The sequence below is a fragment of the Epinephelus fuscoguttatus genome, linkage group LG10, assembly GCF_011397635.1.
Source record: "Epinephelus fuscoguttatus linkage group LG10, E.fuscoguttatus.final_Chr_v1".
Classification (NCBI taxonomy): domain Eukaryota; kingdom Metazoa; phylum Chordata; class Actinopteri; order Perciformes; family Serranidae; genus Epinephelus; species Epinephelus fuscoguttatus.
Window position 1 is genome coordinate 12,698,134 of NC_064761.1, and position 22,800 is coordinate 12,720,933.

Below are 22,800 nucleotides of genomic sequence, written 5' to 3' on the forward strand. Positions count from 1 at the left end.
GTACTCTCTGTGAAAACCTCAGCACACTCTCAGTGCCTCTGAACAACGTTGCCAATATACCACTGACTGACTGACTGGATGGATGCCTGGACGACTGATATACTGATTTCTGAGGCTGTGTGTGTGTGTATGTGTGTGTTTTCTGACAGATGAATATGAATAAACGTGCAGATGATGTTAATAACCAAGCAGAGTTGATGATTATTACAGTGAATGTGTGTCTCATGTGTTCTCTTCCACAGCTCAGCTCCTACCGCTCCGGGGAAAATAACCGTTCTGTTAGCTGACGCTGTTATTGGCTCACAGGGAGGAGACATTCTCCATAGCCTAGTTTCCACTGCACTGATAGCCAGGCTTTACTCATTATTCTTGATATTACTTCTGCCAAGAAAGCTGTTCTTGTGCCCCCGGTAGTTTGTTTGTTTGCCTGTCAGCGGGATATCTCACAAACCATATGAACAGATTGCCTGAAATGTGGTGTGCTGGCCTCCGGTTTAAGTTTGGATTTCTACCATTATTATTTGCAACTATGAAATCAGTGCTTGAATCGGGCCAGCACTCAGCAGTATGAAGTACATTAGATATCTGTCCAACTTCTTTATTACTCAGTGCAGTACAAATGCATGTATGTAGGCACTAATGCTGATGTTAAATAGGCCTGTTTCCAACTTAAACCAGCAACAAAATGGAGACAAAACTGTGTAGCTGCTGTTCAAGACATAAAATGTTTAGCCACAAAGCTGCTGGATAAAAGCTCCACATCCAAAATCCTCTGTGCATAAATGCTCTCTCATCAGGGGTACATTTTAAAAGTTATTCATGCACATGAATGACTATTAATACTTCATATTATCTTGGATTTTTGCACTTTGATATTAATAACTCTTATACATAATTCATGTCTTCAAATGCTCCAGGTGCATTGCCACCGGTTTAGAGTACAGAGCATGTTTTATTCAGTTTTAAGCACTGAATGAAACAAGCAAATAAACAGACTCAATTACAGTTTTCTACACTGAATGTTTATCCATGCAACATAGTGTCATTGTGGGCCAGAATGACTCAATAAACATTTGCTTCAAACAGGCAGTTCTGGTAGCTGATTGTCAGTCCTGTGCCTCACTCAGAGATCAATATGAACCTCTCATACAGAGCTTATGACAGATTTTACAATACAATATTAAAATGCTAAATTGGAGCACCCAGTCTTCAAGGTCTAATCATGAGCTGAGCACACTGCGTCTTATTTTTATGAGTTGTTCATGACCTGACACTAATTTTTCTTAAATCATCAAATAAACTTAATCGGCTTCTGCAGTGATGCAATGATGCAGGTGCTGCTGGTCCATCGTGGTGAAGAGGGAGCTGAGCCAGAAGGCGAAGCCTTCGATTAACTGGTCCATCTACATCCCAACCCTCACCTATGGTCATGAACTCTGGGTAGTGACTGAAAGAATGAGGTTGCGGACACGAGCGGCCGAAATGAGTTTCCTCTGTGGAGTGGCTGGGCTCAGCCTTAGAGATAGGGTGAGGAGAGGGAGCTCGGAATAGAGCCGCTGCTCCTTTGTATCGAAAGGGGTCAGTTGAGGTGGTTTGGACATGTGATCAGGATCTGATCGGGCATCTGGGGCAGACCCAGAACACGCTGGAGGGATTACAGGTCTCATCTGGCCTGGGAACGCCCTGGGGTCCCTCAGGAGGAGCTGGAAAGCGTTGCTGGGGAGAGGGATGTCTGGGGTGCTTTGCTTGGCCTGCTGCCTTCATGACCTGGCCCTGGATAAGTGAATGAAAATGGATGGATAGATGGAGTATATCAGTTACTCTTTACACCTGTACTTTTTCTTCTGTGCAATGTTAAAAAAGGATTTATTACAGCAAGGCTGTGAAAATGGTTTTAAAAAACTGAAGATAGCCCATGCACAGCAGTGTTTTTTTCCTTGGTGCCAGCTGATGTAGGGTAAATCAAAGATCCAGTTGAGATCACAATAAAGGCCAAAGTCAAAGATGGGTGCGGTCTGAGCAAGGGGAGGTAGGAGGGTAGGGTGCAGGTACGGGGCCATTGGTGCCCTCCACTTTACACCTCTGGCCGACATACATTTTAAATTGCAGATCACTGTATCGATGCTGGTGTGATCCCATCACAAGATGGTCACTTGTCCGAGTGTTATGCCTTCTGTGTGGAGTTTCCATGCACTCTGTGACAACATGTTTTTTTTCCCCGGGTCACCAGCTTCCTCCCACAGTCCAAAGACATGCAGCTTAATTGGTGACTTTAAATTGACTGCAGGTGTGAATGTGAGTGTGAATGGTTTTCTGTCTCTATGTGTCAGCCCTGTGATAGTCTGACAACCTGTCTACTGTAGAGTGTATCCTGCCTCTTGCCAGTGTCAGCTGGGATAGGCTCCAGCCCCCTGCGACCCTGAATAGGATAAGTGGTTACAGATAATGTATGGATGGATGGATCATTGTTATATCACACATTCTTTCTTTTAACCCCATTTTGACTTGTTATTTTTTTATTGTGTTAAGTGTCCCTTTCTATTTTCTAAGGGTGTTCGTGTGCCTTGTCTTGTTATTTGTACTTAATGTCTCAAATGTAACACCAAAGAGGACTGACAAGCGCAAACACATGGCCAGTCCTTCAGGCCCTGCTAAGAGGACTGAGGGGTCAGTAAGGCAAACAGTTGTTTAGACATTTATGAGAAAGTGATGACCCCTGTGTGGAAACTGGATTTTTTATCTGGAAGTGACACAGTAACTCCCTCTCGCTCTCTGACACACACAGAGGGAGAGAGAGAGAGAGAGAGAGAGAGAGAGAGAGAGAGAGAGTCAGTGCTTTTTGGCGTAATATGAAAGACTGCTGTAGATTTCCAGTCATATCTCAGCCAGCCAGCCTGGAGACATGCAACAGTGGTCTTTGTTCCACTGTTATGACAAAACAGTAGAGGACAGGAGGGAGGCAGGAAGTAAATCAGTGAGTAGATCCAAAACTCCCCAATAACTACCTACAGGATGCCCTTGAAAGGGCTTTAAAATGTGTTTATACTGTGTGTTTGTGAAGAATAGGGGCTGAATATGTACCTATAAAATGTCCGGATCAGGGGGTTGAGGATAAAAGATTTCCCAGCAGTCTTTGCAACCAATATCTGTGACTCTGTATAATAATGAACCTTTTTCTTCTGGGCTCAACAGTTATGGGGACACTACTCACTTGGATGACATTTGCTAATAAAAAAAAATAAACAATCAAAACAAGTACACTTTAACCAACATAACCACTCTGGTCACAGTCTCACTTGACGTTTAGATAGATAGATAGATAGATAGACAGACAGACAGACAGACAGACAGACATACAGATAGATACTTTATTTATCCCTGAAGGAAAATGTTCATGTCACAGCAGCAGTGCATGAATAAACAACATACAAAGAAAAATGCAGAAACAATTGTTAAACATAAATTCCATGCATACAGATGTGCAAATTGCAATAGTCCAAGAACTTGCAGAAAATAAAAAAAATGAAAATTTTTATTATTTATTATTTACAGCACACTGTTGTCCCACAGCTTCATAAAAATGATATCAATAAAGTCATTGCACAGCTGAAACTCTTGTAGAACAACTCCTTAGATGCTTTGAGATAAAGTACTCTTTGAAAATACAACTGGTACATTACAGGAAGTTAAAGTTTCAAAGTTTCCTTTGAATATTAGAAATACTAAGTAAGAAAGCTTTTAAAAAACATGTAAAGTCACTTATGAACGCTTGAGAGTCACTGTTGTCTCTTATTGTTATTGCTTTTGTAATTATTGTTTTTTTTATTTGTTGTTGTTTTGTTTTTATTGTAATTGGATCTGTGTATTGCCGTAACTTGAACATTTTTATGAGGACCGCAGGAAGACTAGCCTGTCGTTTGTGCATCGGCTAATGGGGATCCTAATTAATAAATAAACAATAAACAATGAAGGGAGCTTAGAAAGTGACTATCTGGGTACTGGAACGGCAACAATTAGCAAAAAAAGTAAAGTGCAACAATTCAAATATCCATTAATCGTTTAAGAATCGTACTGGTTTCTCAAAGGTGAATATCTGCATGTTTTCTTATTCTGATATGACAATTATCAGAATACGTTTGGATTCTGGACTGTTGGTCATCACCACAGGCTCTGGGATCTTATGATGGCCATTTTTTACTATTTGCTGACTTTATAAACCCCATGATGAATCAATTAATTGAAGAAATAATTGGTAGGTTGTTAAAAAAAATCAGTTGTAGCCCCACAAGGCACCCTAATTATTACAGGAGGGAAATTAAAGCTTTGGTATGAACCCCCTTACTTGGTTTAAAAATGACACACTGGGCAATTTCCTGTCATACATTACTCATCTTTGCATCTAGAGCTGCAAATATGCATGTTAAATAACAGTTTTCACTGATGTATTGTTTAATACTGAATGATAAATCATGCTCAATGCAAAGTGCATTTCTTGATATTATCAAAAGGAATCTCATGTAAAGTTAATTGAGAGTGTGCCCACACCGTGTTGTCATTCTTGTTATTTAGCGCCCTCTAGTGGTCATGACACAGTATGACATTTGTTGTAATTTCGTGAACGACTGTAAAGCTTCAGTAGAATCAGTGACAGTAAAAAATTAAATGTTTGGTTTTGTATTTCTTCACTTGTAGCAAAAGACCATATAGCCTGTCATGTTCATAGTGTACAGATTCAAGTACATTTACTCAAGTACTGTGCTTAAATAGTTTTGAAGTGCTTGTACTTTACTTCAGTATTTCCATTTTATGCTAATTTATTCATCTACTCCACAACATTTTGGAAGTCAGTATTGCACTTTTATTCCACAACAATTATCTGACAACATCAGTTACCTGTTAGTTTGCAGGTTCAGATTATTGATACAAAATGAAATCAACTTATACATTATGATGTATTATTATGGATTAAGCTACCCAGCAGTATATATAAAATAGTTTAAACTAGCTCCACCTTCACCAGCTGCAACATTAGTGATGCTTGTACATTAACTCATCACAAATTATAATGCTTAAAATAATATAAATATTATTCTAAAATGGGCCATTCTACACAATAAAAGCCGCTCCTTTTACTTATGTAGAATATCTGAGTAGTTCTTTCACCACTAACCGATTCAAATTATGTTGAGAGATTATTTGGTAACATTATTATTATTTGGCAACCTATTATTATAGTTCTTTTTTATTTCTTATGTGCGTTCATAAGTATCTTTTAAAAGTGCACTTAGAATCACAACGATTTGAACACAGCTTACTCAGAGCAACATTTCCTGACTCCATTCCCTCCATGGCTAGTGGCCAGTGACTGGTGGTAAAAGTAGCTGAAGCACTGGGTAGGTTAGTAGTAGGACTGACAGGGGGGACATTCAGCAAAGTGGTTGCTTACACGACCTGATCCCAGTCTGGTGAGGCAAGCCCAACAGAATCGCTGTCCACACTGAGAGCACGACATCACGTTACATCCTCCGTTCTTCTACAACACACGAAATAACATATGCATTAGACATGGTGGTTGAAAACAGTCAGAACTTTACACTGTCATAAAGATGTGTCTGTAAACACATGACTGTCTGTGTTCGTGAGTTCATGTATATGTGTACTTTTAAGTGAATAACTGAATACCTCTATTTTGCAGAAGCAATGAGGACAGTGCTTGCTATTGGAGACGATCCAGTCTTCACTTAGGCAGTCCTCCAAAGTGCCCTGCAGTACACTACGGCCGTATCTGCTTTCCAGGAGGCGCCTCCTCTGCTTACTGCCATTGGCATAGTCATGCCACAGAGCTTCCAAACCCTCTGAGACACACATACACAGCACTGCTTTAGATACACATCCAGACACATCTGCATCCACACAAACTGAACATACAATCCAGGATGGGACTGTAACTTAAAGTTGACCAAAAAAATCAAGACTACCTGAACAGCCCTACACATGTGGACTATGTAACAGAGAGGAGAGATAGTCTCTTCACTCAGAGAACCAATAAAACCATATGTTATGTACAATATAAAAATATCAACCAGTCATGTCACTTGCTTCCACTGAGACAGAGGTTCCTCTCTGACCCCTGTGACAAAAATATTTAAATTCCTCAAATAAAGTTCTGTTTTGCTAGAAATGAGAGGAGTCTTCAATAGTTGCAGATGCATTTGATTCTAAAACTCTTAATTTGTAACTACTTACTAAGTAGATCACCCAGGATTGAAGAGCTGCTAATCATAAAACACTAGTCCATACCTATTGAGTACAGCATACCACACCATGACTTAGTCATATCAAAAATTATTAAAAAAAACCCCAAACATTCAGCCACAGGGGGAGCCACAGCGATTGGTCACATTTTAGCCATTTTTAAGCATTTTTCTGTTGTTATAGCGCCACCCAGTTGCCAATTAGAGTTAAATTTCTCCAGTCACCTTGAGACGTCCTGTTCTACATATCTACCAAGTTTAGTAAAAATCGAAATGGCGTTTAGGCCTAGATAAGAAATTAGCTCTCTAGCACCCCCATTTTGTTTGATGGGGTCAATAATGGAGGGGTCCCCTCAGATTATGTGTGGTCATATGCCTACAAAGTTGCGTGGTGATCGGTGAAACCCTTGAGATGTTATACACCTTTATGTGATGAGCCACGCCCTCCACAATATTCATTGCCTTATAGAAGCTCAGTTTTAGTAAGTTTTCCAACTTTTGCCAAGAGGGAACTTTAGATATTGGTCCCTAGATTATGTTCACCGAGTTTCATGCAGATCGGTCAAACTTCCTAGGAAGAGATCGATTTTAAGTGTTTTTCAAAACATTCAAAATGGTGGAAAATCTATATAACCGGAAGTTATGGGTTCTTGAGGCAAATTTGTTCCTCATGAGGAGAGGCATCTCTGTGCAAAGTTTCATGTCTCTACGACATAAGGGGCATGAGATATGCCCATTCAAAGTTTGCAATTTCAATCGGCTGCTATAGCGCCCCCCTTTGGTCAATTGATGTAATATTGCTTCATTCACATCCTCCCATGACCCTCTACCACTGTGCCAAATTTCACATGGATAGACCAAGTCAGTGAGGAGAAAAACGTGGAACAAACACACCCACAGACAGAGTTTTCGTCATTATATGGTAAGATAAGTTTGACAGTTTTTCCACTCTTTCAGTTTGTGTAACTCTCACAGATTGACTGATTCAACGTATTTGAAAGTATTACAGCTATTGTCAGTAGTAACACAGAACATGTACCAAGCCAAATTTCAAACATGGAAGCAGTGTCTCGTTAACACAGTTCTTGTAGGGCTACAGTAGGGCAACAACTATTTATATTATTCCTTAATCTGCCACTTATATTTCTCCATTAATCAATCATTAACTTATTTTACTAATAAAGTGTCAGAAAATTGAAAAATGCCCAAACACTTGAAACACATGAAAATTGATTTGTATGACCAACAGTCCAAAACCCAAATATATTAAATTAATGGACAAAGACATGCAAAAAATCCTAATAACTGAAAGCTGAAATGAGTGGATGTTGAGCATTTTTGTTTGAAAAATGACTTGACCGTAAGGGTGAAGGAAATAATCTCTTCTCAGATGCACCGCGATGTGGACGATTTGGCATCGATTCAAAAATGTTAATAATTGATTATCTAAATGCTTATTTATGTGATGTTGATGGAAAGAGAAAGGCTGAACTCAACCACGAGAGCAGTGCAGCATCCAGACAGTCTACTGCATGGCACACCCTTGAGTTAACTTGTAATAGACTGATCCAGTAATGATGTTTTCCTGTAGGCCAACTTTTTCCTGTGAAATATTACTGTATGCAAACACTGGACACTACGCTGGCAAAAATATCCCACAATGGGTTGCCAAGAGCAACCACAGGTGGATACAATCTGACTCGCACCCCCTGGTTTAAATGCTTGGGTATGGAAGCATTTTGGCTGTAAGGTTGAAGGGAAAAGGTATCTGGACAAGAGCCACATTGTATGCAAGTAAATTCATCTGTTTAATTATTGATCACTACAATACAGTATGTTTTAAAAGTATCAAGTCGTCACACAGTGAGAAAATAAATCATGTATAGAAATCAAAAACTGTGATGCATCGATAAGCGTTTTATCACTGAATCGTTGCCCTTCGAATAGTAATCAAATCGTGAGGTGCCTAGACATTCCCACCCCGAATTAACTGATGATCAAAATAGTTTATGATTAACATTCTGGTGACTGACTAATCGATTAATTAACTAATCATTTCAACTAACCTTACAAGTAGCTGATATGTTTCTGTAGAAAATGAATCAAGACACTGATATGAAAACATCAGAACATCTCCTCACTGTTTGTTTCGCTCCTTCTAAATTGTCCAGTTTTAAACACACACACACACACACACACACACACACACACACACACACATGCTTGTGTACCTTTTGACTGTGGCAGGTGTAAATTGCCTTGCAGTGCCTCCTGCATTTTCATGTTTTTCTTTGCCTGACAGTCATATGTCCCATGGTAGGTCTTCCTGCAGGTGACACAGAAGGCAAAGTTGCACACAAAGCACAGTGCAGCATTGCTGGACTTATCTCGAATGACGGCTGAACCACAGGTACGCCGAGGACAGTACACCACATCTACAAGGAGGGGAAGAAAGAAGTGACATGAGCAGAGACTCCTTCATGAACCACATGTAAAATTTTATTTTATGTTTTAACAAATGTGTAGATGTCTTATATTAGTCTTGTTTTTACAATTGACTTAAAAATAGCAGCTGAGAATGACATGCTTTAAGTGAAACAAATTTTAAAAAATCATTTAAATACACTCCTAAGCAGTGACTAATAAAATATTCTCTGACTTTCCCAGAGGATTTACTATATTCTTATCTCTGGGCACTACGAAGTATAAAGGCTTTGAATATATTCTCTGTTTAAAAAGAATAAAAGGAAAGACACCAGCCATGCTGTCCAGAGTTGACTGTAGCAGGAGACGATCATAGCGGCTGAACAGCTCCTCCCCGACCAGATGCCTCACCTACCAAATAGGCCACAAAGAGACTATGTGTTTGTTGGGGAGTTAATCTACATCCAAATGCAAGGTATTTTTTTGCTTAGAAATAGCTGTATGTTTTGCTGAGCCATACCGATATATCAGTCAATATAAGCTTATTGCTAGTGATTGCCAAATGAAGCCTCATGAAGAATTTTCTTTATTTTTTGAGCCCACTAGGTGATACTCATGGTCAGCGTGCTCAGTGTGCTTTCAACCTTTTGTTGAATAAAAAGCATAAAATAAAAAAAAGCTTCATGAAGCTTCACTTGGCTGTCACTACTTATTGCAGATACTATACTGGTATTGGTCTCCACATACAGCCTTAGTAACAAGTCAGAAAGACCAAAGAAATGTGTGCAGAGAGATTTTAAAAAAGTATCTCCATTACATAGTTTGTCCAACAGACAAGATCACTGATCAAATTCATTTTTACACTGCAAAATATCCTGCTAAGTACACATCCTAGACATGTACATGTACTTAAGTACAGTTCTGAGGTATTTGTTCTTTACTTGAGCATTGCCATTTAAGCTTCTTTATACCTTTACTCCAGTGCTCTTATTTGAACAACAAACAACTAACTAGATAAATAACTTAATACCAAATAATCTATGAAGCATTTGTATCGATGAAAATGCCAAACACCATAAATATAGTAGCTAAAATGTACTTAAGCTCAAACCTCTGTAGCTTCAACAGACTTCTTACATGTTAATGCATCAGTAATATAACATAATATAAACCCTATTTTGCATATTGAGTATTTTTATGTTTGATACTTTACATACATTTAAGTAATACCCCTGTACTCTTACTTAAAGGTCCAGTGTGTAGGATTTAGGGGCAGTGATTAAATAAAATATACACAAGTATGTTTTCTTTAGTGGATAATCTCCTGAAAATAAGAACTGTTGTATATTCAAACAAAAGAAACACTGACTCTACACAGGGCCACAAGGGCGTTGCATAAACAGATTTTTTTTTTGTCACGTGAAACTGCTTAATTCAGTGTTTTAACCAGTTGAAATCACCATGTCTGTTTGATTTGGTGAGGAAGAGATCTCTGTGGATAATTTCGTCCTCTGTGAAAACCTCCTGAATGTCTGGATCCTAAGTCATCAGAGAAAAAGGGTGAGCACAAAGTAGTGGGTGCTAGGGTAGAGGCCCGCCTCTCTCATGCCAATCAACATTGGATAAACACTACATTGTAACGTAAAACTGATTTATTCTGTGTTTTTACTGGTTTAAATCACTGGGCCTGTTTGTTTTGGAGAGTAAGAGACCTCTGCAGATAATTCGGCTCCTGCTAAAAACCTCCTGAACAATGAACACTGAAGGCATTCTCACTGGAAGAGGTTTCAGCTGGTTGCACTCTGCAGTCTTCACTGCTAGATGCCACTCAATCCCACTAAATTGTACACACTTTTCCTTTAGGTAAAATTTTGAAAACAGGCCTTTTACTTGTAATTGATTTTTAAAATTGTAGTATTGATACTTTCACTTAAATGAAGGATCTAAATACATCTGTCAGGAAAGCTCTAGCATAGGTTTTCAGCATCCTTAATCTTCAAAACGCAAAAAAAAAAAGCTTCAGAAAGAGGCTGCAGTTGGCAGAAACACCAGACAGACAGGTTAGGACTGTACCTGTGCAGGTGTAGGAGTGGCAGTGCAGTCTGCCTCAGGACAGGTGACACTCCGGACGTTCCCCTCTGTTATCTGGACCCTGCAGAACTTTGCAAGACAGCCCTGACAGAAGATGTGGCCACACTCCGGCAACTTCACACAGTCCGAACCGAGCCAGCCCGTATAGCACACGCCACAGTCAAACACCGTGGTGGCAAAAACTTTCTGTTTCTGGGCCTCATTATAGATCAAGATCTGGGACAGGAGAGTTTGTGACGGAGTCAGGGAGAGACCAGAGGATGTTTGGTCTTCTTTCTGGGGGGATTCTCTGGGGCGGATGGGCAGAGAAGCAGCTCCTTCTTCACTTAGATCCTGTGGGTGTGAGGAGCTAGAAGGACCCAATAATGAGGCTGAAATGTTTCCTTCATTTGAGAAATCTTCCTGGTCACTTTGATCAGACTGAGCAAATGTAAGAGGCTTCAGTGTGCCTGCTGCTGAGGACAGATCATTCTGATCGTCAGCCTTAAATTCTGTGGTTTGAAGGGCCTCCCTTGCATCTGAGGCTTCTGCAACATGGTTCCAATCATTAGAGGTGTTTTGACTCAAAGCCAAAGCTTCCTGTGTGTCTGAGGGTGAAGGGTCTCGGCCATCAGCACAACTCCCTGTTGGAGGTTCAACTTCCAAAGCTGGAGTAGAGAGGTCTGGTTTACCTGGATCTGAGACATTACAGCTCTGGATATCTGTTGGTCCTGGCTTTGGAGGGTGTTGATTATTCTTTGGCTCTGAGAGTGCAGCACTTAAGGAGTCCTGGCTATTGTACTGGGTGCCTTGTTCTTCAGAGGGGAGCTCCAGCAGAGAATTGATGTCCAAAAACCTGAGGGCATCTTCTCTAAGAAACTGTACCCAAGAGAAGAGCACCACAGTGCCTCTGGTGGCCTGGTAGAGATCAGTGAGCTGAGCACTCAGTGCAGAGAGCTGTGGGAGGTGAGGGCAAACACACTGATGTAATCTTTATTGAGCCTCTGCAATCTGCACTCACTATTCTCTGTCTTTGTTGACCTGGCACGTTGTAAATGTGACCAATAATCTTTGAACTGAGCCACATGGCTTCTACTGATTACCTGTGTGTGTGTCAGCCAGCTGCAAGTGAGGGTGAAGGAGGGAGGGGAGGACGATGGGTAGTCCTCGGGGAGGTCAAAGGTCAGAAGCAGAGGTGGAAGGAATGAAATGTCATACCTCCTCAGTGATTCACCTTAGGAAAAAAAACAACATGACAACATGACCAAAGTATATTACAAATATTAAGTATTCATACCTTAAAAACATTCCTGGTTTACTCATTGTGTGGACACTGAACTTATTATTAATTATTATTATTATTATTGTTATTATTATTATTATTATATACTTATTATTATTAATAAATAATACATTGCAAAAAAAGTGTTTGGAAGAGTTATTTTGTTTACAGTAGGAGGCCACACAAGGTGTCTCATTTAGTTTCATGTGCAAAGCCAATAGCTGTTTTTAATCCACACCCTTCTGCTCATGTCATCAACAACATAACATCTCTCTAACCGGCTCGATTACCTTCTTTCAGAGTTACAGTGAAGCCCGCAGGCAGCTCGACACACACTCGGATTTCTCCGGCACACTTCGACTCATCTCGGACGAACTCCTCCGAATCAAAGATACTTTGGAGCGCGAGCAGTTCGTCTTCCTGCTCCTCTCTGTCCGCGCTCATACCTCCTCCTGTCCCGACTAAACTTCACTTCTTCCTCCCGCTGTTTGTGAAGCTGCTTGTTCGTAAAGTCTCCTCTGAATTAGTTCGTTTCCTGCTGGAGTTTAGTGAGTAGAAGTCTGGAGTTGCAGTTGTTCCGGCGGCTTCGTCTCTTATTATTTAGTGTAAATTTAAAATGCGTCTTTAACCGTCAGTGTTCACTACCAGGCTGTGTGTGTCAGTCTGCTCCTGGTCCACGGTTGCTCGTCCCTCTGTTGACTCATCAGTATATGATGCAAGGCGCAGGGCACAGCAGCAACCTCACCCTACTGCTGTTTTTATGAGTACAAAGAACAGACCAATATTGGGTCATCTACGGTAATCATGTAAAACACACCTGTCTTTGCACAACAACAACAAAAAACCCTAAATATATTATGTCGTTGTTATAAAGATCTGGATGAGACATTCAAACAACGTTCTGCATTTAATACATTTTCCAGATATAATACGCCATTAAAATACAAACGAGGTGAGTGCTATTAAAAGTGGTGGAATATAATGTACTTGTCATTTTCTCCTACTTAACACTATTTTTTGAGTAAAATATTGAATATTTTACTGCACTGCATGTTTGATAGTTGTGGCTGCTTTTCTGATAAGGATTTTACATTTTAAAAAAGGAAGTTATCCAATCATCCATAAATCATCCAATCCACCAAACGAGTCAACAGCAAAAAAAAAAAAAAAAAAAGCCGTTTGGCATTGGCAGAGAAGATTTGGCAAATTTTTCATGGGCGCCACCCACATGCTCAGCTCTGCTGCTCTTCCCACAAATGCATGTTCCTTACAAATGTGGCACCATTTAAAAGGAAAATAAACAGGCTTTCCAACGGTATAAGATTTGTTGCCAAGAAGCATTGTTACAACAAAAAAATAATCTACCAAACACAAATTTCCTTACTTTATGTGCTTAGTTTATATATTTTGTCATACTTTTAATGCATCAACCAGAGGATGGTATGGCAATGAAAGTTGTCAGTAATAGCTTTAGACAGAAGGTGCAGATATAAAATAAGTCATACGCCAAAATCTGGTGCCAGTTCCCACTAGATTTATTTGTAAATGTGCAAATGCAGCTATTTAGTGTTATTCATATTACATTCTTACACTATTATTCCAATATTAAAACAGATTTGTGAACCTACCAGTAAATATTACAAAGAGAAATGATTATGGCACAGTATATAGTCATCACTATTCAGTCAAACATGTAACATTAATGACTCAGAATCAGAAAAGAGATGATGTAACAGACGTGTGATATTAGGTAGTAAAGTACTTCAGCTGGTTTTAAGTATGTGAAATTTTAGTATCCATCAGTTGCAACTGTAGTTTTCCTTCAGGTTGACTTGGCTCTCCAAGACCTTCTCTGCCATGCTCACAGGCTTGGGGACTGTTTGGGATTTCAACTTGACACTCAGCAGCCTGGGGGCTGGTTTGGGTTTCATCATGGCAGTCAAGGGCCTGGGGCCTCTTGGGGATTTACATGCAGATCTCTTCTGGACGCCATCAGCAGATGCTGGATTGAGAAAGACAGATAAACAATATATTTACATCCCCTGTTCATCCAAAATATAAAATGCAATAAGTATTTCCCAAATATTGTAAAACATCATGGCTTTATCCTACAGAAATCACAGATTCAAAACACTGTGAGAAAAGTTATACATTGTCATTTTGTTAAAACCTATTCGGTGATATTTGTGGTCTGAGCTTTGGTGTTCCTGGGTAAGAGATTGGAGGCTGGTGCTGTTTGGGTTTGCTGGGTTCTAACTGTTGGATGGAGACGCTCTGATTCCCACCTGTAACCTGTATACACTCCTCTTTGTGTCTTTGGTTCCATGCTTTGAGCTTGCAGGTCCTGGAGCAGTAGAAGACCTTGTGGCAACGTCTACAAGCAGTCAGCTTCACACATACAGAGCGACCACAGTGATAGCAGAACTTGAACGCTGGTTTCCTGAGAAAAGATTCATACATGTACAGTTGGACACAGGCTCCTCAAAGATTTGTTTCCTTAGTTTGGACTCTTGGACTACAATGTGATGTTAAGCTGGGCAAGGAACAAGTTAAAAAAATGTAGGTGCCTTTCATGAATGTGTATATGTACCTGTGGCTTTCTGTAATGGGTGGTTGATTTTCACAGCTGGGGAGGGGAGCATTTGAGGAAATGGCATCTGCCCCTGTGTGCACAGACCTCTCTGTACCACTGGTGCCTGTTATATAAATTCAGTACATACACACACTGTGATTTACATACTCAAAAACAAAAAATAATTTTCTTATGAAAAATACACTGTACTGACTATACAACGTGCTGTATTGTTCTCTCTCTAAATTCTCTCTCTCCCTCTGGCCAGCAGTCTGTCTCAGCAGATCTCCCATCATGCTCAGCAGCTGACGCCGTGCTTTGAACGTTTCCCTCTCCCGCATGTTCAGAGCATGGAAGGGAGTGTTGGCGATACGGGAGTCCTAGATAGCAACATATAACATACAGACAGCTATTCAGACGACATTCTACAGATTCACCTCTCCGGTGTTCACCACCGCTGAGGGGGGCAAAATATTAGAAACACCTGCCCATATAACACAGTCCAGTACAACTGTACCACCTATGTATTCAAGAAGAACCACAAAGTCAGGTCAACAACTTTTTGACAGTCTTCACAAAAGCTGATCCTCATGGTCACAAAAATATGATTTATTGCAAGGCTTTTGTGTTTGACTGAATTCAACTGAAATGTGTGCAGTGTTTTTGCAGTTGGTGTTTTACTTGGCTGAAGGAGTAGTGTGCATAGTCGACTGCGGTTCCCACTTCATCACCCATCCTAACTGGCATCAAGATGTCGGCACCAGCCTTAGCTAACATGTCCAACTACATAAAAGTCACACACACATACACAGAATTCAACTCAGGGGCGTAAATATAGACAGTGTAGCTATACAGACTATAAAAACTATAAATAAACTATAAAAAATATTCAATTAAATGAATAATTCCTTGTTTTCTTCCATTTTTTTTATCATATACACAGACACTGATGACTGCTGACTAATATGTGACTATGATAATGCTGTCAAGTCTTTATTGATCAAAATATGAGATGATATGATACTGACAAGCTGAGCTCATCTGAGTGAGCAGGCATGCCTTTCAGAATAAAACTTTGAATCGAAGTGTTTTACATTCACAGTGAAAAATAATCTTTGCACACCTGAGTACAGACAAAAATAAGAGTGGAGATAAGCAAAAAAATCTAAACCTTGTCAACATGGTCACATTGTTAGGCAGCTCCATTTGGGAAATTTAGCTGCTAAATAAACTGACCGAAAGTGCTGAAAGCCTGTGAGACTTATTTTTGTTTTTTGTGCCTAATATCTAAACCACTGAATGCCTTTAGGATTTAAACATCTCTGTCAAACATTTTCATCCATCATTAATGTCTGTGCTGTACCAGCTTAGCTCTGTTGCCACCTAAGTGGTAGTTGATGTTGGCGAGGGCACACAGGGCACTGCCCACTCTGCAGCCCAGAGGGATGTTGGGATTTGCACGTCCATTCAATAGTTCCTCCACTGCCTGTGCAAGAAAAGGAACAGGTTTAGGACAATGTGAGGTGTTGCAGGCATATATATGTCGAAGTGTGAGTTTGTGTGTGTGTGTGGTCTACCAGGTCATTCCCACTTGCTATAGCCAGGGAGAGAGGTGAGTGTCCACTCCAGAGGAGGTCTGTGCTGGCTCTGTGGGAGAGGAGGAGGGCTACCACCTTGCTGGCATTCTGCAAATAACATACACAGGTCCTTTAAATACAACAAAATATTGTGAGCAAGACTCATGATATTTTTGATCTTCTGCCTTGCTGTTTACTCTTTGGAAAGGCAACAGCCATGTAAAGTTTTGCATTAGTAGTAAAGGTGTTAAACTTATTTCTTTAGATTTCTCAGATTAATACTGAGCCTTTTTTACAGAAACATTTAAAGTCATGCTGTTGAAGGTAAAATAAACTTTTTATACTGCAACAACAAACTGTTTGAGCTCTGCATGTATTTGTGAGTGTAACATGTATCCTGTGTCATCCTTGGACACTGGGTAAATACACTCAACATGACCAGTGAGCACAGGTGCAACATGCGACACATATACAACAGTTAACTGCATCATGTTTTATCAGTGAGGGTGTATAGATGTGAGCATGTGCATGTAGGGTATGAACTGACTCGATAGTCACTGTCTCTCTGGCAGGCCACATGCAGGGCCGTTCGACCTCCTTCTTTGAGATGTGGGCTCTCGGTGGTGCTCAGTGGTTTCTGAGCATCCATGAAAATCTGTAAAAAATCGGAGACCTTCGTACCAGTTTTACAATTGTTTTAAGAATTACTATAAAGGACTCGAAAATGTTTAAAGGGACAGTTCACCCATAAATCAAAACAACGTATTTTTCCTCCTACCTGTAGTGGTGCTTTTCAGTCTAGGTTGTTTTGGTGTGAGTTGACGAGTGTTGAAGATATCAGTCGTAAATGTGTCCGCCTTCTCTTGAATATAATGGAACTAGATGCCACTTGGTTGGAGGTGCTCAAAGCACCAAAAACATATCTGAAAACCTCAACATGACTCAGTTATTCAAAATAATCCACAGACCTTGTTGTGAGCAGTTTCATATAGGAACTATTTTCTTTGTACCTAACTACACCTACCAACTGCGTCACTGTGCAGAAGGAAGCATGAATCTATTCATGGACGAGAGACTCGTGCTCATGGCAGTGCAAGATGTGAACATTAATGGTGTCCTCCTCGAATGAACTGTAACGTTAGCTAGCTCAGTGGTGCTAAGTGGGCTAGAGGTAGACACATGCTTCTTTCTGCACAGTGAAACAGTTGGTCACAATTTCTGAAAAGAAACATTGCTGTTTAGTTTTTGAAAGGTTTGTTTTTGGCGCTTTGAGCACCACAAGCTGTCAAACTGACTCACACTAAACAAATAAACTTACACCAAAACAATCTAGAGTGATTAACAGCACTTCAGGTAAGAGGAAAAATTAGTATTTTTGCCTTTGGGATGAACTGTTCCTTTAAAGGACAAAAACACACATACCTTATCTGGTTCATAAATCTCGTTCTGGTCACAAGCCTGTGCGTCTGGGTCAGTGATAGCATGGAGCAGAAACTCTGTGATTGTGGGACCTGCTGGACCTGGCAGTGCTGCGGCCACATGCAGGGGATACAGGCCTTTTCGCTACCAAAAGATGAGAGGTGGAGGCTTATTTTATGGATTTTGGAAATGATGGATGAAAGGTTCCTTGTGTTTTTGTTATGTGTGAGTTGTGAGATTTTACTCTGTGGTTTTCTCTGTGGCTCAACATATTTTCTACCTCAGGTGGAAGGGGAATGTCAGTGCGAGCTCCACACAGCAGCAGTCTCCTGACGGCCTCAGCGTCAGCCGCCATAATGGCTAAAAAGAGGACAGGCATGGGGACCCTGGATGCATTGGGGTCAGCTCCCCGTTCCAATAACAGCTTCAGAGTGTTCAAACAAACACGGTGCCTGGTCAGACAGACACAACACACACAAAATCAATGTCATCAGAACAGAACAGACAGCACACAGAACGAGAGGACTGAGGGAAACACGGACTGACTCAATTTTCATTGCAGCCATTTTGCGTACAGTCTCCTGAGTGTCAGAGCGCTGAGGGATCCCTGTGCGACTCAGCGCTTCTGCGGAGCGCTGCATCACTTCCTCTGTGATATGGATGTTGTAGCTGCTGACGGAGCAGGCAGAGTCAAAGGTTTGTTTTTGGTTTAGTTGTTTGTCTTTGCCCTGCTGCAAATAGACAGATGAGTAGACAAAAGCCTGTTCAAAAAAGCACCAAGTTATCAAACCAATTATAACACGGGATCTCTGTGCTTTATACCTGAACTCCTCCTGCTGCCTTAGCTCGACAGTCCCTCCACTGCACACTGCCCACAGCAATGTGACCATCGAGCACCTGAATGGAGCGCTCCACACCAGGCACGCCTGGACTTCCTCTTTCTTCTCCCTCCTTTACATCCTCTTCATGAACATTCCTTATTCTCTTCTCTACATTTACCTCCCTCACCTTCATATCCTCTTTACTTGACTCAGTTTCACTCCTCTCACCAAGCTCTGAATCTTCCTCTGTCTTCTTAAATTCTCCTTCCTCCACTTTTTCCTCACTTTCTCCATTTTCCCACATTTGATCACAGCTGCTCTCTGTCTCTCTTCCCTCCTCTTTGCTATTATTCTCATCCTCACTCCTGCTCCTTCCTTCTCTCTCTGTCTCCTTGCAGTCTCTTTCCTCTCCTTCTTCCTCTTTGTCTTTTCTCTGCTCCTCCTGTAGGTGCTTAGTGTCCGCAGAGGGCTCAGGTTCATTCAGGCCAGGCCAGCCCACAGTGATGAGCTCACTGTTATTAGACACTTTACTGCTGTGATATAAGATGTGCTCTGTTTGATCTGCTGCTGTCCTGAAAATACCAAAAAGAAACAAGGGACTGAAATGAATGCATCAACTTGTTTTAGAGACATCACTGGTCAAAGGGTGGTAACACTGTTGTTGGAGTGACAAATCTATAAATACAATATTTTCAGAACCATTATCAGTGACTTTGCTTTGTGTTTGTGGTCTATGGTCTGTTGTTAAACCTGGATGTGTCTGTTGTGAAGTCCACTTGGCTGATCTGGGGACTGTTCCCACATGCAGATGGAGACCTCAAAACCTGATGACACAGAGCAAATTGTTTCAATTCAACTGTCAGTACAAAACATGGTTTCATACATGTGACCTGCAGATGTAGTGCTAAGGAGGAAACACAGAGTAAAAAAAAACTACATTAAGTAGAAACTTACTTGAGTTTTGGCAAGTGACTCAGCCAAAGTGGTGTGCAGAGACTGAAAAGGGTAGTAAAGGACATGACACACAGCCAGGGCAGACATGCCTTCACAATTCAACTTGTCAATATCAGCACCCATATCCAACAACAGGTGGATGACATCATTATGGCAGTTTACCTGACAGGTACAAGAAACAAAATGAAACAGTCAGAGGGACAAACATGAGACTAAAACCAAAGAATAACTTATCATGCATGTGAGAAATAATTATTTTAAAATGAGAGAATGATTTAAAACTGTATGTGGGTGTATATATGTAGGTATGTGTGTCATTATGCTGGTATGTGCACTTTAAGGTCATTTTGTTGGGTGTGCCTTAGGAAGTGGCTACAGTCAAGGATGGGAGATGCTGCTAATTGTTGAATATTTGACTCTTACAATAATATTTTGCAGATGACTGAACAACTATATCATGAAACAACGGGCAAATAATCTGCAATAATGTATTACCGTGGCAACGATCAGAGCAGTGTGTCCCTGTGAATCTGCTACATCAGGGTGGACCAAACCGGTCTGGAGGATCTTTGACACAGCCTGCAGTTCCCCTCGGGAAGCATGCTGGATCAACAATTCTGATTTGACTTCCAAAGGTCCTTTAGGACCAAAACTGTCCCTGTTCAGAGAGAGGACAGCCGCCACGTCCCAGCCCACATTTTCAGTCTGCATTCTGAGAGACACACAAAGAAATACATAAATGTTAGTAAAAATATTATTACTTATAAAACTGTACCTGTACATGATAATCTATGTTCTTTCTCTTACTTAGTGGCACCAGTAAAAAGTGTTTTGGCACCAATGTTCAAACAATACTTTTCTGATGTATGCCTAACCTGTGTTTGTGTATATGGGCCTGCATGCGGGCCTGTAAGGGCAGGGTGGAGAGTGGGTCCCGCTCATAGCCTCGATGTGGGTAAGCGTCTGGCTCCCACAGCTTGCCAAAGAAGAGTTGATCCAGCTCTTTTCTCCGGCCAGGGGGCAACGGCAAGTGGTCACCATCTGTTGAGTAACTCTCAATGCCAGGGGGAAGGATAAAATTCTCATCTGACAGCAGATCCCCGTCTGTATCCACCTGAGGAGGATGGGGTATTAACTGATCTGTTTTGAGTTCAGTTACAAAGTTCATTTAGTTGTTAACTGTAGTAGTACTATACCCTAGAGTCTGCCCTTGCTTCTGACTGTAGACCTTTGGTGGGAGGCTAGTGAGGAGAAAAGAGGAGCAGAGAGGTCATTTCAGAATCTTCTGCAAAATTATACAAGAACATATACAGTGTACATGCAGAGAGACTCCAGGTTCTACTTTCTGGAACAACATTTTGCTTACAGTGTTGTCCAGCATGGGGGATCCAGTGTCTTAAAGAGATGGTTTGACTAGACTTAGGCTTACTTTATTTGTCCCAGAGGGGAATTTGTTTCTACTAACTGTACATTTACAGAGATCGATCACAGATAACACAAGCACAGACATATCACAGACATCGCAAAACATCACAAAACATTACATGGTCATTTACAGGGGTGGACACTTTTAGTCAACAGGATCTTTTGTTCAGTGCAGCTATGGCTGCTGGGATCAGGCTCTTCCCGAGTCGAGCTTTCCTGAATTTGAGAGTTCGGTACCTGTGCCATGAGGGTAATGGGATGAGGTATTGGTTGAGTGGATGTGTGGTGTCCCGTTCTACTGATTTTGCAAAGTGTGTAATGGACCTGTTATTTAACTCTGTGAGGTTGGGTGTGGGAAGACCAAGTTTGGGGCAATATGGCCAGGAGAGATGTTTGACTGGCTGGGTCAAACATTGCTAAGACTTGGATCTCAATGCTATTTCAAAAACACTATGACATGATCATTTAAAAGCGAATACATGTATGAAAATGAAGACGTTTCAGTCTGTCATACCTGTTCACCACTGGGTGAGACAGTGGTCAGCATGTACCTGAGTCAGGGAATCTGTGGCAACAGCTGGCTCCATGTAGGCAGCATATTCAGGAAAGTTCTTCAGGCTAAAGTTCTCCTCTACAGAGGTACAGAGCCTCAGCAGGCGCTCCCCGAGCCACACACCCACATCCTCACGCCCATCCGGATAACTAACCACACCTGGACCAAACCTCTGGTCAGTGTGGTACAAACCCTGAGAGGAGAGGAGAGGAGAGGAGAGGTCCATTAGCTATTTACTTTTATTTATAAACTAAAAAAAAATGTATCCAAATGTCTGTCATACATCTGTTTCACCTGAAAGGTGGCTCCATCCGGGAACAGCTGCTGCCCGTATCCTTCCTTTCTGTTGAGGTAGAACTTGCCAGTGAACTTGTGGCCTGTGGGCCAGCAGTACACTCCATCTCCATGTCTGTAGTCTTTGTAGAAAGAACCCTCATAGAACTACACAAAGGAGCAGACAGGGAAATTAATAGTAAAAAAAAAATGTCATTATGTTTATGTAAGAGATTTCTGACCTTCACACACACACGTTAAACCATTACAGAATAACCCTATTATAACTGACTATTTGGTTTCAAAACTATAACGTTAGCTAAACTCCTAAAATGAACTTAGCTAGCTAGCGTTAGCAAACCTAAACTTAAAAGGAGGGTCGTGCCTGATTCTTTCTCTTGTTAATGTGACATTACCTCTCCGTTACTCCAAGTGTACCTCCCTTTGCCGTGTTTGAACCCGTTCACAAATCCTCCCTCGTATCTGGACCCGTCGGGCCACTCCTGAACACCGAGCCCTTGTCGTCTCTCTTCACCGCTCTCAGCTCCTCCGTGGCCGTCGGTTTGCTTCCCTGCCCCCGGCTCCGCACCTCCTCGCTCCGGGTCTGCTGAAACACCTTTGCAGGTCGACAGCATTTTAACGAGGTATATTCCGCTCTGAAGAATATTCACCTAAACCCATTTCATTCAACAACTATTATTTTAGAGCTAACGTTACAGGCACTACTCAGCGGAGAAAACTTTATCTATAAGAAGTCAGATTGGAGTTTTGACTTTCCTGTAAGCGACGTTGTCATGACAACAATAGTATCCTGTGCGGGTGGAGCAGCGGAGGTTTACGCATGCGCAGACGAAAGACAAAGTACCAAAACTTAACAGCACTTGATTGTTGTTTCAGTAATGTTATTTTATAACTAATTTATTAAGGTATCCTTTGTAGAGCAATTAAAGTAACACAAATATGGGCACTTAACACCAACTAAATTAAATTATCATTAAATTAAATTAAATCAAATTATCATTAAATGATCTTCTAGTCATTAAATTATCTTGGATTTATTTGGAATTTCTTTATGGGTTGATTTGTGGACTGTGTAGGATATTAATAGCATTTAATTCTATTTATGATTTTGGGTTAAATATATCCAACTTATTTTAAACATACGTACATTTTTAC

General features: G+C 40.9%; 2 protein-coding genes across 3 annotated transcripts; both read right to left on the reverse strand.

Moving 5' to 3' along the window:
- Positions 1-3,389: 3,389 nt before the first annotated feature.
- On the reverse strand, positions 3,390-12,714 carry LOC125896380 (E3 ubiquitin-protein ligase RNF14-like). Its single transcript, XM_049588896.1, has 7 exons — positions 12,321-12,714; positions 11,852-11,982; positions 10,752-11,705; positions 9,011-9,089; positions 8,486-8,689; positions 5,683-5,855; positions 3,390-5,533 (listed from the first exon to the last, which is right to left on the reverse strand). Exons 1-7 carry the CDS (start codon positions 12,472-12,474, stop codon positions 5,399-5,401), a joined length of 1,830 nt encoding a protein of 609 aa, XP_049444853.1. The 5' UTR covers positions 12,475-12,714; the 3' UTR covers positions 3,390-5,398.
- Positions 12,715-13,524: 810 nt separating this feature from the next.
- On the reverse strand, positions 13,525-22,450 carry ankmy1 (ankyrin repeat and MYND domain containing 1). Of its 2 annotated transcripts, XM_049588788.1 has the most exons (20): positions 22,041-22,450; positions 21,646-21,792; positions 21,350-21,544; positions 20,570-20,614; positions 20,249-20,487; positions 19,869-20,085; positions 19,374-19,535; positions 19,170-19,243; positions 18,421-18,991; positions 18,145-18,329; positions 17,879-18,050; positions 17,602-17,742; positions 16,727-16,834; positions 16,180-16,287; positions 15,966-16,088; positions 15,284-15,385; positions 14,817-14,982; positions 14,621-14,726; positions 14,316-14,470; positions 13,525-14,032 (listed from the first exon to the last, which is right to left on the reverse strand). In XM_049588788.1, exons 1-20 carry the CDS (start codon positions 22,257-22,259, stop codon positions 13,830-13,832), a joined length of 3,438 nt encoding a protein of 1,145 aa, XP_049444745.1. In that variant the 5' UTR covers positions 22,260-22,450; the 3' UTR covers positions 13,525-13,829. The 2 variants fall into 2 exon arrangements, with proteins under 2 accessions (XP_049444745.1, XP_049444747.1); XM_049588790.1 differs by lacking the exons at positions 21,646-21,792; positions 22,041-22,450 and having other exon boundaries at positions 21,313-21,451.
- Between the last annotated feature and the right edge of the window lie 350 nt (positions 22,451-22,800).